This window comes from Anomalospiza imberbis, chromosome 1, assembly GCF_031753505.1.
Source record: "Anomalospiza imberbis isolate Cuckoo-Finch-1a 21T00152 chromosome 1, ASM3175350v1, whole genome shotgun sequence".
Classification (NCBI taxonomy): domain Eukaryota; kingdom Metazoa; phylum Chordata; class Aves; order Passeriformes; family Viduidae; genus Anomalospiza; species Anomalospiza imberbis.
This window is the reverse complement of record NC_089681.1, coordinates 118,568,053-118,580,891: the sequence shown is the minus strand read 5'-3', so window position 1 is coordinate 118,580,891 and position 12,839 is coordinate 118,568,053. Positions and strand designations below refer to the sequence as shown.

Here is a 12,839-nt window from a genome sequence, read left to right as displayed (position 1 = left end):
GCCGTCCTCCCCCGAGTTCCCACTCCTCCAGGGCTGTGTCGAGTTCCCTTCTCGTCGTCTTTGTCCATGAGACTTGTCTGGGGCTTCGGGATCAGCTCCTAAATGAGCGTGCAACAAACCGGCAGAGAAACAGAGCCACAGAGCGCGGGCCAGGCAGCGCAGGGAAGGCCTGGAGTGAGCAAGCAGCTGGTCCCGTGTTTGTGCGCCATGGCTACCTGCTGCAGCCTCCACGGTACTTACTCCGTGCCCTGCACACTGCTGTCCTGCACGACAAACAAACCTCTGCCTTTCTCTGCTGGGGCTTCCCAGTTCGCGCTCGCTTCCTCTTTGGGAAACAGCTAAGCTGGGACACTTGGGCTTCGCTTCCAACGTTATCTTTTCTCACACCAGTTCTCAGGCAACATAACAGGCAGTCACACGAACATGGCCAGATTTTTGTGTCCACGCAATATCGATATGCCCCCTATTCCCAGTAGAATCGTGATGATCTCCCAGCCTCCCTGTGACTTCAGTGCCTTTTTCCACTGACCAGCATATCCACCCTGCATTCTGGGCATCCCGTGCGATCACCTGGGGAGAAATCCATCACACTAGGTGCCCATGAGGGCTGCAATTTTCTCTGCGATTCTGAAAGCAACGTGGTCAAGGTCATGCCCATCTCAGGATCTGTATGAAGAAAGATTTTACGTCCTTCAGCTCAATCTTGCATGCAGGAGGCCTGAAAGACAAGCCCTCCTAGGCAAAGAGTGCAAACACCCCCTGGCACTGCGCCTCTGTGCCCGGGAATAGAGAGGACAGGCGAAGTGACATTTGGCATTGCTGCTGCATGTGTATCAAGGGGTTAAGGCAGTTCTGATACAGCGGTGGGTAACTCAGGTTGCTTCATTGCCCACTTAATCCTTTCACCGCTTCTGGTCCTCAATGACCAAAAGGCTCAGCTGAAATGTTTATTGGAAACTATTGATACTGATAAATGGGATCAGAAGTCGGTCAGTAGTCAGCAAAATTCCTGTGTTCTTCTTAAATATGCATCAAGAAAGGGAGGAAAAGATAATAAATTATCTGCTTCCAAGGATTTTAAGTGCTTTAGTATAAGTTTTTTAGACAAACTCAGAATTTCCTACATTTTCCTGGGATGAACTCTCTGGCAGAAGCCCATGATTTTCTGTGAAAGTTTTCTACATCTCTGCTTTTGCCCTGATTGCTATCTCACATGACACACATGGTGTGCCCAGACCTGTGCTTTGAAAGCACAGAGAGGAACAACAGGCCAAAGGAGAAGGATCCCCATCAGCACAGCTCATGGAGGTCACTGACTTTGCTCAGTGCACATTGCCTGCTGCTCCATGCTCACCTTGTCTCTGTCCTTTTCCAGGGGATCATGGATTTCACAGATGGGGGACAGACAGAAAGTGGTCAGGCACTGGGGATTCAGTACCCAGAATGCAAACCTGGGCATTTCTGTCAGGTAGTGGTGCTGAAGCACTTGGCTTCTGCTCAGAGTCAGGGTGGAGATGTTATTTCTGTGGAACAAATCCAGCCTGTGGATTCACATCCTCATCCTGGGGGCCATGCACAGAGGTACAAGCCAAAAATAAACTAGGCAGCCAAATCTGCTGTTAAGGGCGCACTGTGAGAAAAGATGATGCCATCTCACCTTGGCTAGCTGTAGATGAAATTTTTTGAAAGTGGGACTGGAAGTTAAGGGGTTAACATTCCACTCTTCGTTGTTAAAACTATGTAAAATTTTCATTCAGCATGCCTTCCATTCCTCTATTTGAGGTTTTATATGTGTTTCTTTGGGGGAGAGTTTGAATGAGACAGTGATGTCCCGTAATTGAACCAGCATTTTGCATCAATGCAATTGCTTTTTTTTAGGACACTCAGATTCAGTAAGGAGTGAGAGAATTTCCATTGAGATGCCTGTTCTGCATGGCTGGGGTTTCCTTTTTCTTTCCTTCCCCCTTCCCCTGCCCCTACCTCTTCCCCCTTTCCTGTCCCTTTCTCTTTCCCTTCTCTTTATGTTCCCTTCCCATTCCTTCCCTTTTATTTTTGTTCTTCTTTTCCTCCTTTTCATTTGTTTGTCTTGTATACAGCTTTCTGTTCCTTGTCGTTCTAAACAGAGTCTCATGACGTGTGTAAAGAGAAAACAAGAAGCAACGCGCCTGTTCCCATGGGGTCAAATCTGCTCCTTTTCAAATCTAAGAGGAAATCACCCTTTCATTACAAGAGACACACTGTTGGGTCTCTGGAGTAAGATGCCCACTTCTGGCATTTCCCTAGTGGCGAGAGGTACCAGCAGATCCTGTACCCCTTGGAACACCCTTATCTCCAAAGGAACTTTCCTTAGGGATTTCTCACACACTCCCCAGGGATGAAAAGGGTCCCCAAGATCCAGTATATGTGCTAGGACTTTTTCAACCATTTTCTCTAGGCAGAATTTCCACTTCTTAGCCTCAGTCTCCAATGCTCTGGACCACACCTGTGCCCCTCTCTGCTCTTGTTCATGAGGCTCCACATAAAAAACATCATCATAGTAAAAATACCAGGGTTTGGCCTATCTGGAGCAGAACCAGGCCTAACGCTGGAAAGCGACAGGGCTGCAAGAGGGCGCAGAGAGCCCCTGGTTCGGGCGGTGCGCCGCTCGCTTACAGCAGACACGGTGTACTGCAAACGCCCCTCGTTTCAACCATTTCCTTCAGGGAAGGGCCCGGAGACCGCCTCTGCGCGACATTGCCGCCTACCTGGGGGCGACAAAGGGAGAAATAGCTGGGTGACCCGGCGTGTAGTCGGCGGTGGGGCCAGGGCCGATACCGGCGCCCTGACGGGAGGGCGGGCAGCCTGCGGGGCGGCATCCCGGCAGGCAGCACTGCTCCTCTCGGCCCCTTCTGGGCCTCCAGTTTGTTTTCATAAAGCAGGACACCAAAATATTAAATGCGGTGAAAGAATGTGTGTCCGCCTCTGGCATTCCCGCGGTTTTCTCTGATAATGCCACATACCCCCCACCTCTTACGGCTCTTCCTTTGAGCATCCCCTGAAACTCCTCAGTGTTACTGTAAGAGATGCTTGGGCACACCATGTCTCAGGCGACGCCGTCACCCGCGGTGGGGAAATTGTGAAAATGCGCAGCACGAAGGGCTGCTAGCGTAGTTCTCGTTAAATGAAATCTTTAAGGAAAAAAGTCTAGTCGCGAGAACCACTGAAATACTGTCGATTTTCATTTACCTGTGCCTTCCTCCGAATAAAATTCACTCCATAAATACCATTTTGTTTTCAAATCAGGGAGTTTGCCACACAGATCATGTTTCTACTGCTCATTCTAACTTTAAAAGATTGCCGCAGTTTTTTGTCTCTCGACAAGTCTGGGACAGATAGGAATTGAAATCGAAAGCCCAAATTCCTCACGATTTACTCACTGTCATCAGTAAAGCAGCAGATTTAGTTTACACGGTCAAATTTGCCCTGAATGTCCTATGAGAGAGAATCGTGCACTTTCCAACCCCCTCCTCCCGTTCCCCCCCGCCCCCCCTCCTTCCCCTAGGTTTTGGTCTAACAAAGTAAATATCTCCAGAACCTCATGCGGTGACAATGAGGCGTTGCTTCAGACAGCCAACAGTTAAAAACAAAACCCCCAAAGAATCCATGCAGAACAGACAGATACCCTCCGCAGAGGGATGCCGGGATCCGGCATTCAGAGCTACATTGAGGCAGAAATGTGCCCTGGATCGGATCCTGTAAATACCATTACATGCTTTCCTAGGCACATCCCACTCACGGCTCTGTCCTCTCTCTCCTCAGCGCCACTTTCGTGTAACGTGCTGTCATTGTACCAGCTTGTCTTTACACACAAGAATAATGCGCCTATTATTCTCTTCTCTCCAAAGCTTCCACCTCTAATCATGTCGTAAAAAATAGCCTTAATAAAACAGTGATAATTACGCCATTATTGTTAACACTACCCATTAAATATTTAAAAATAGGTTTTCTGGTTTGGTCACCCATTTGAACTAGGTATCACTTTTTGTGGCACTAAATCGTTCAGCGGTTTGTCAAAACTTTCTTTCTTTTTTAAAGACGACAAGACTTTAGGGGTTTTTTTTTGAGAAACTGATCGTGGGTTCCCAGTCCTAACTGCATAGTATCGGTCAAAAGTTATTGACACCCTGTTGACCGGCTAAGAAAAATAAATATACCGCAGGAAAGGAGGGTGTCACGCTCCTTTCCTTCTGCAGGCTTAGCACTTCCAAGGAAAATGCCTGATTTATGAGAATATCACTCTGGAAATGTTTGAATGTCCCCCTATTACTTCCTCGTTTTGGGAAGGGTGTGTGTGTGCGTTTCGTTTGTTTTTTTGTATACGAGACTACACTTCAGACAGCATTAAGACGGGTTTCTGTGTCCTGATCCCTCCTTGGCCCCATATCATCAAGGAAAGCTGCAAACTTGGAGAAATAAATACGTTTGAAAAGTTTTGAGCATGTTTATGACATCCTGGCTGTGACCTAGCGAGCGAGAGAGTAAGTTTTAAATCTCGGTCTGGAATATGCAGGAAAAAACCCATCCACACCCATAGGGATACACTTTCCAATCTGCCTGGAAATTAATCCCAAATGAGGGAGTATCCTTCCAAATCGAGCATGACAGAGAGAAACACTAGACAGAAGGCAGTGCGGACCCCGCATTCCCGGTGAGGCAAAACTCCGCGGAGGCAGAGAGTGGGATGGGGTTCCTCTCTCCACCATGCCGCATCACCGGCTCGTTGATGTGCGGGGGGCTCTTGCGGCGATACTTTTCCTGGGGGTGGAAAAATAGACATTTTAAGAAGCCTTAGCTAATCCAATCTAAATTGACCCCAAAACTTCCAGTACTTTTTTTTTTTTCCCCCGTTCTTAGATTTCACTCAGGCCTTTAACTCTCTATGTTTACCCAAGGCAAATTAAAGCATGTGGGAGGGCGGGGAGTGGGGGAGACGTCCGTCTGTCCGTGCGGGGGTGTTCCACAGCCTGTGCTGCTGCGCGCTGCTTCAAGCCTTCCGTAGCAATGACCCTCGTGTCGGGCTCAACAAAACCTCCGACTCGGGGTACAGGACGGGTGGCTTCTTGGTGGGAACGCATTAAAAATGGGGTGAGGAAAGAGGCAGCTGCGACTTATAAACGAATCTGATATAATTCCTGGGGATCGGCCAGCATAATCCACAGGAATCATCCCCAGGGCTCCGGTCTGGCAGAAAGAGGATTTCCCATTAACTTCCCCAAAATCGTTTCCATCACCCATTCTGGAAGCGCTCCCTTGCACTCAGAATTCAGCTCCTGATTACGGTCTTATTTAGAAACAGACATGAATATCCCTCTTCTTATTACCACCAAACTCGTTGTGATGTGGAAATCCCCTCTGTCCGCCACAGATACCAGCCAGCTTCTTCCCACAGGGCTGCTTGGCCGAGTTAGGAAGGAGGCTGGAAGTGAGCTTTCTCGGGAAGCTGGGGCTACTGTGGGCCCAGGGGGAAGCTGAACCTTCACATTCCCCCCAGAGGTGCCAAGAACACGAACACAGATCCTCTGCTTACCCCAACAAAGTGCAAAAACGACGCCACCAGCCGTGGGAAGCGACACCGGCGCGACACGGAAAGAGCGCTGCCCGAGCACCCCAGCCTTGCCTCGTCTGGCCTTGCCCCACAGCTCCGGTCCACACCGCTCTGCTCAGCGGGTTCAGCGCTGCCCTTCTGCTCTGCTCAGTACCGAAGACGGACTGACGGACTGCCTTATCCATCCATCCATCCATCCATCCATCCATCCATCCATCCATCCATCCACCCGGATCTGGTCCCGCTTCCCCGACTCCACGCTCACACAGCTCGCAGAGCCGAGCCCGGCTGCGGCAGGGATGGGCGGCAGGTCCTCACAGGGCACACGTCGGTCTAGAGGCTGGCAGGGGAGAGAAGGGAAAGGGAATTTATTAATGAGTTTTCCATAATTTTTCAAGCTTTGCAGCAGTGCACAGTTCACAACGTGTGGTGGAAAGCAGTGCAGTCCAGAGTGTTGTGTGCATGATGTGCGTTTGCATGGAAAAAATACGTGTGTGTATATACAGGGAGAAAGGGAGAATGGTGACCACAGCCCTGTAAAAACTCGTGGTTTATCACCCTGGAAAGAGTATGCTTATTGCTAGGACCACTCCTTAATCCATGCATTCAGCAGACGTGAATCTTGTTTGCTTGTTTGTTTGTTTGTCTCTCTGCATCCTGCTCGCAGGTCTAGATGGAAAATCACAGCATGTTTCCTATTGCGCTGCCTGTTCCCCACCGGAGCGACGTCACCTCAGATATGCCAGTAAATTCCTTACCGGGTTGGGATTGTAATTGGTTGAATGTTTTCTGTATCCTGACTAGCCAATAACACTCCGAGGAAAAAAAAAATTAAAACAACCTAGTTACGACAGATGGCAAAAATGACTTGACATTACACGTGTGAGGCAATGTTAACTAAAGATTAATCCTTACCACATTCATTAGAAATATCATAATATGCCAAAAAGATTACACATGCCACTGTATTTATGGTACAAGGTCCCTTATTTTCAGACAAGTGCTGTCTAAATTGTTGCCCTTGTCATGTCTGTTTCAACAACATCTGCTAGCTAGCATAAGTTCTGGCCTTGATAACTTGCATTTTTCTAAGCCTGAATTACTCTTGGCAGACCTTCTTCTTCCATCCCCTCCCCCCTCCCCCTGCACCGAAAGTAGATAATAATTTGTGCAAAACAATTAGTTAAAAAGAAGAAAGAAAAGGAGACATAAAACCCTCATAAAAGCGCAAGAATCATGGAAAAATGGGAAAAGCAAAGGAAAAAAATTAAGAACAAACGATAAACGGCAGATAGACAGAATAACTACAGTTACAAGTGAAGTAGTTGTATCTTCATATGTAAAAACCAACAAATATATAACCGCATTTCCAAATGGTAAACTAACATTTTAATCTCAGTAAACAGAAAGAGATGACAATTATACCGTTAGGAACCGACATTGACCCAGAGCAAGAAATCAAAGCTATTTTTACATTCAAATGACAGCAGCGCATTTCTTTATCCTCAAGTTTGCAAAGGATTCTTAGAAGCCTTATATATGCAGTTAGGCGGAAGCTGATTGCCAGCAATAAATAATGCATCCAAGGAAGAGGCTTGAGTAAGTATCTTCTCACTTCCAGGATGCAGCTAAGGATCTTCGCCTCAATTCTACATCAAGGTTGTGGCTTAAAGCAGTCAAAGGGCTATTTAATTGTCAGGCAAGGCTTCCCCCCGCGGAACTCTCTCCGCATGTTACAACATCTTTGCAGCTCCATATGCATCTCTTTTTCACACTTCCCTCTCCATCTCAGGCTCCTACACCTGGTGCATCACGCATTTAGCCCATTCGCTCCGGCTCTTCCTTTCATCTTCCCAATGGCAGACGTTTCTATTTATCCGCTGGCAATCAATGTGTGGCGTCACCGGTGGTACTGTAGTGACGACTGCACCATTGAGGATGACAGCTTAGAAAGAAGAGGGCAATGGTGATCCCTCCCAGAGCAGCACAGCATAGTGTAGCGCTCGCATCACAAGGTCACCCTATCTCACCGCTGGCTCCTCTGCATTGGCAGGAGAGGGTTGCTGGGTTTGTACAAAGCTGGGGCGGGAGCAGGAGGGAGGGGGGGAAGAGATCTGGATTTTTTTCTCCCCTCCCGTAAGCAAAGCCACAATGGAAACCAGGAAGGAGATGGTGATGTTTCTGGAGGGGACTACTCTTGGCGCTCTAGTTGGCAAGAGGGTGCCTAATTTGTCCGAAGCAGTGGGGAGCCCCGCTGCGGAGCCGCAGGAGAAGATGATCCATCGGAACTGCATCAGCCCCAGACCTGGCCCCTTGTCGTCCCGGGAGAGAGGAGGAGGAGGAGGTGGCGGAGGAGAAGACGAAGAGGAGGTGGAGGTGCTGCCAGGGACAGGGACGGTGCCGGAGAGCCGCTCGGCGGCGGCAGCACTGCTTTCGGCCGGACAGCAGCCCCCCGTCCCGGAGCTCCCCTCCAGCAAAGGGCAGCAGAGCAGCTCGGACACCGAGTCGGATTTCTATGAGGAAATCGAGGTGAGCTGCACCCCGGACTGCGCCACGGGGAGCGCCGAGTACCAGCACAGCAAAGGTACCCAACTCCTTCCCATGCCTCCAGCCCCACGTCCGCTCCGGGGCTGGGTGGAAGCACTGGTGGGGCGGGGGGGCTGCAAGAGGGGATTTTCCCTCGCCAGCTGAGCGAGTGGCAACGAAATCGGGTGTGTGTGTGTGTGTCTGCTCGTGTGTGATCTCTTTCCTGACTGATTGCTCACCTCCCTGCCACCGGGAGACTTGTTTGAGAGTCAGAGGACACGACACCGGGCAGCCCCCGCGTCCCTGGAGGGGAGCCAGGCTTCCCATCGTGGATGCGTCAGGTTTGCAGCTTGTCCCGTAGGATCTTTTTGGCCAAGACAACCACGCACTCTCCTCTTCAATCTGCTCTATTTTATTTTTATTCTTCCCCATTGCCTAGACAGTGCATACTTCAGGAAATCCCTTACGATCCTCCACACCGGAGGGTTTTTTTGTATGTGTGTGCGTGTGGGTTAGATCAAACGGGTTTTCTGGCCAAGAGCTGTTTGTGGTTTTGCAGGGTGAAATGTGCCCGGGCGAGTGTGGAAGCGCCCATAAAGACTGTAAAATCTCTCGCCGACTCATGCCAGCCCCAAGTGCGGCAGCGAGGGCCTTGTTTGCACGTTGGGTTAAAAAAAAAAAAAAAAAAAAAAAGAAAAAAAAAAAAAAAAGAAAAAAGAGGAAAAAAAGAGGAGAGGTCCAAATTACCTTGTCACTTCTATGTCTCGATGGCGCCAGCTCGGAAATGGTCCCAATGAATTAATTACCTTTGGTCTCGGGCACAATGAGGGAGAGTTGCATTTGAAAGCAGAGGCAGCGGACAGGCCTCTTTTCCCCCTGCCCCCACTCCCCACTCCCTATTCCCACCTTCCCAGCCCAGCAAAGACGTCCCTACCCTGACAACCCACTTCTCCCCCCTCCCCGTTCCTCAATCTCTTCAAGAAGCCGGGAAGCGTAGAGAGCGCTCTCTGTTCTCCCTCGTCCCTTAGAGGCTCGATGAAAATACCTCATTCTGCTCTTTGGAGGCTGAGCGGAGATCCCTAAGGCCTCACCTTCCCCGCAGAGAGAGCAGTCCCTGTCTGCTGGCTGCTCCACTCCTGGGTCCTTGCTGGCCTGGAGGAAGGAGCAGCGGAGCCGTGCTGCATGGATGGCGGGCACACCTGCCTTTTCCAGACACTCAGGATCGGGGGATGCTGCGGCGCTCCGGTTTCCCGGTGCAGGAAGCCAGTGGGAGGCTCAGCGAGCAGACACTGCCATTGCGGGGGGTGTGTGTAGGGGAGGACGGGGGACAGGTAACCTCTCAGCCAGAATGAATAATCTCCTCTCAAACCCTTAAGCGGTGTTTCATTCCCTTTCTCGCTGCCCTCCTCCCCGGTCCTTCTTGGATGTCAGTATCCCAATACCCTCAGTACACCAAGCCGGGCATGGAAACTCGAAATGGGGTGGAATGAGGGGCTGAAGTGGGTTTGCTGGGGAGGCGGACGGCGAGCATCCCTCCGTGCCCGCCCGCCTCCGAGCGTGTGTCGTTGCTCCGGGCTCTCCACGCAGGGCCGTGCTCCGAGGCGTTGGCCGGCAGCCCCAGCAGCGGGGGGGATCACCCCAAGGGCAGCGGAGGCAGCGGCGGTTCCCAGGGCTCGCTGGCCTGCAGCGCCAGCGACCAGATGCGCCGCTACCGCACCGCCTTCACCCGCGAGCAGATCGCCCGGCTGGAGAAGGAGTTTTACCGGGAGAATTACGTGTCCAGGCCCCGGAGATGCGAGCTGGCGGCTGCTCTAAATCTGCCAGAAACCACCATCAAGGTACACGCAGCTCGGACATGTTTCCAATTAGCACGATATAAATCTGTATGGCCAAACTTCCTTGCAAAACTCGGGAAAGCACTTCGCCAGCATAACCCTCCCTCTCAGCTCCCCCCGCCTCCCGCCCCTTTCCTGGCCCTGCCCGCACCCTGCAGCAATGCGGGAGACGGGACACGGCTCCCGGAGCCATCCCGGCCAGCGTCGCTAATCTGCCCTCTCCCTAGCAGATTATTTTTAATCCTCCCTTCGGTTCAGTCCAAATTTCGCTCAGCTCTTGGGGGAGGGAAGAGAAAGCCAGTAGCAGATCTTGTTTCGATCTCGCTCTGCTTTGCCTTTTCCAAAACATTTGAACATGAAAATAAACCTCATAGCAACAATCCCAGGTAGCTCTGGATGCGAAAGGGCAGCAATGAAGCAGAGCTGCCCGGTTGGCCGGGACCCAGGGACTGGGGGTGAGGGGCAGCAGGACAAGCCCTAATAAGCAAAAAGGAAAACAAACACCCTGAAAGGGCTGTTCCTCTGTGTCTCCCTGTGGATTTTTATAGGGGCTTAACTGATCCCTCTGTACGTGATGACAAATCCCTCTAGGAGGGAAAGCTGGCGCCGGTCTCCGCTCTCCGGCAGACCCACGTCCGCCGCACCGCCCTGGGAGTAGGGCCGGGGCCGGCGGCCAGGCGGAGAGCGGCAGCGGCGGGTGACGGCTCTCGCCTCTCCTCTGTCCGCAGGTTTGGTTCCAGAACCGCAGGATGAAGGACAAGCGGCAGCGCCTGGCCATGACCTGGCCTCATCCAGCCGACCCGGCGTTTTATACGTACATGATGAGCCACGCGGCAGCCACCGGGAACCTGCCGTATCCATTCCCGTCCCACCTGCCCCTGCCCTATTACTCCCATATGGGGATCGGCGCCACATCGGCCTCTGCCGCCACCCCCTTCAGTGCCCCCCTGAGGCCTCTGGACACCTTCAGGGTCCTCTCCCACCCGTACCCGAGACCAGAACTGCTGTGCGCCTTCAGACATCCCTCTCTCTACCCTGCCCCAACTCATGGACTCAGCAGCACCGGGGGCAACCCCTGCTCCTGCCTGGCATGCCACAGCGGCCAGTCCAACGGGCTGGCGCAGAGACCCTCCGGATCAGACTTTACCTGTTCGGCCACAACAAGGACTGACTCCTTTCTCACTTTCACGCCCTCTGTGCTGAGCAAAGGCACCTCAGTTTCCATGGACCAGAGAGAAGAAGTACCTTTAACGAGATAAACCTTTGTCTCAGGGTCATTAAATACTCATCCCTTTCTCGGACTTCTCTTCGAGTTAATGTACCTACAGCCCATGTTTATTTAATCGTGTTCTCTCCTCAGCCGCGGACACCCACAGAAAAAAAAACAACAAAAGAGAAAAAAAAAAAAAAAAAAAAAGAAAAAAAAAGAAAAAAAGAAAAAAAAAGAAGAAGAAAAGAGACTAAAAATAGCTTAGTCTTAAAAGGATTTACATTCCAAAGGGGAAAAAATAAAAGAAAGAAGGAAAGAAATTACTAGTGATTTATCTCTGAGAAGGAATTTAGGCACGAAGGAGGAAGAAAATCAATTCGAATGAAATATGGTCCAGCCAGCCACCTATAGAAATGTGCTGGGACTTTCTTTTCCGTGGATAGACTTCTTCCCAAGGGCTGGGGGGTTCTGCGGATCACAACAAACCTTATGCACAAACCTATGAGACGGAGAAGGAAAATCTGAAATACTTGAAAGAAACACTATCTTGATAACGAAATGGCTTGTGCGCATGAAGAAAGCAAAGATGCAATCCCTCAGTGTTCAGAAAATAAAAACAACACGCAAACAACAAAAATAAACCCCAAAAGGTTTCCGGTTTGCAACTCGGCAGTATTATCCAGTTGTCTCTATGGAAAATAACAATGCTTTACCATAAAGAAAACCTGTCATTCTGTACATTATTTTTGTAGTTTAATTGCTTTCTTTACCCTCCCTTGTCTCATCCTTCGTTGTGAGCAGAAATCCAGCATTTCATTTCCTCTTTCATTTCAACTTTTAATTTTAAGAGGCAGACTGGAACTGGCAGGGGAAAAATATGAGCTTCTGCCTCTTTATGGGTCAGAGCTGTTTGTCCTTTAAATAACAATGTCCTATTACCAGTCGCTGAAATGTGCACACACTGACGAAATTAGCAAGTGATGTATATGTAAAGAGGGTTTTTGAATATCGAGTGTACAATGCTCTGCGAGCAAAGACCCCGTGCCAAACGCTAACAAGCCGCCAAGGGAAGAGATTAGAGGTGACAGGGAGCACAACTCCTTCAGACAAGCACCAGTCTGTAAATTGGAGCAAAGGCTATTTCCCTTCCTTTGTACTTCAGCCTTCAGTTTTCTCATTGCCTTTTCCTTGCTGTGTCTTTTCTTTACTAATTTTTACATTTTATTTTTAAAGTAATTATTACATTCGTCGGTTTTGTATTTCTTTCTCCATCCCTGATCTTTGCATCTGTGTGTGTCCTTCACACTGATCACTCTTCTTAAAGAGTATTTCTTTCACAAAGTCACCCACCCGTCTCCAAGCCAGAAAGTATTTCGAAAGAAGGTAGCATAATTGCTTTTGCTTGGATTTCTGTAACCCTAAATTAAAAACAAAACAAAACAAACAAAAAAAAAACACACCAAAACAAACCACGGGCACGGAGCTGGGTAGTGGTTTCTTTCAAAACCGACATTATTTATTTCATTCTGTTTTAAAATAGCCCAAAAAATACACTACCATAATTTGTTACCATGTCGGAATAAAACTTAATAGCAACAAAAATAACAACACCAAAACCGATAATAACGACACGTTTTAACAGCCTCTCACCCATATTGTTCTCGTGCTTGTTTAAAAAAAAAAA

General features: G+C 49.7%; 1 protein-coding gene across 1 annotated transcript; it reads left to right on the top strand.

The window, feature by feature from the left end:
* Positions 1-7,281: 7,281 nt before the first annotated feature.
* Positions 7,282-11,412, top strand: EVX1 (even-skipped homeobox 1). Its single transcript, XM_068205589.1, has 3 exons — positions 7,282-8,168; positions 9,698-9,948; positions 10,674-11,412. The coding sequence occupies exons 1-3, from the start codon at positions 7,736-7,738 to the stop codon at positions 11,202-11,204; spliced, it is 1,215 nt and encodes a 404-aa protein (XP_068061690.1). The 5' UTR covers positions 7,282-7,735; the 3' UTR covers positions 11,205-11,412.
* The last annotated feature ends 1,427 nt before the right edge of the window (positions 11,413-12,839 follow it).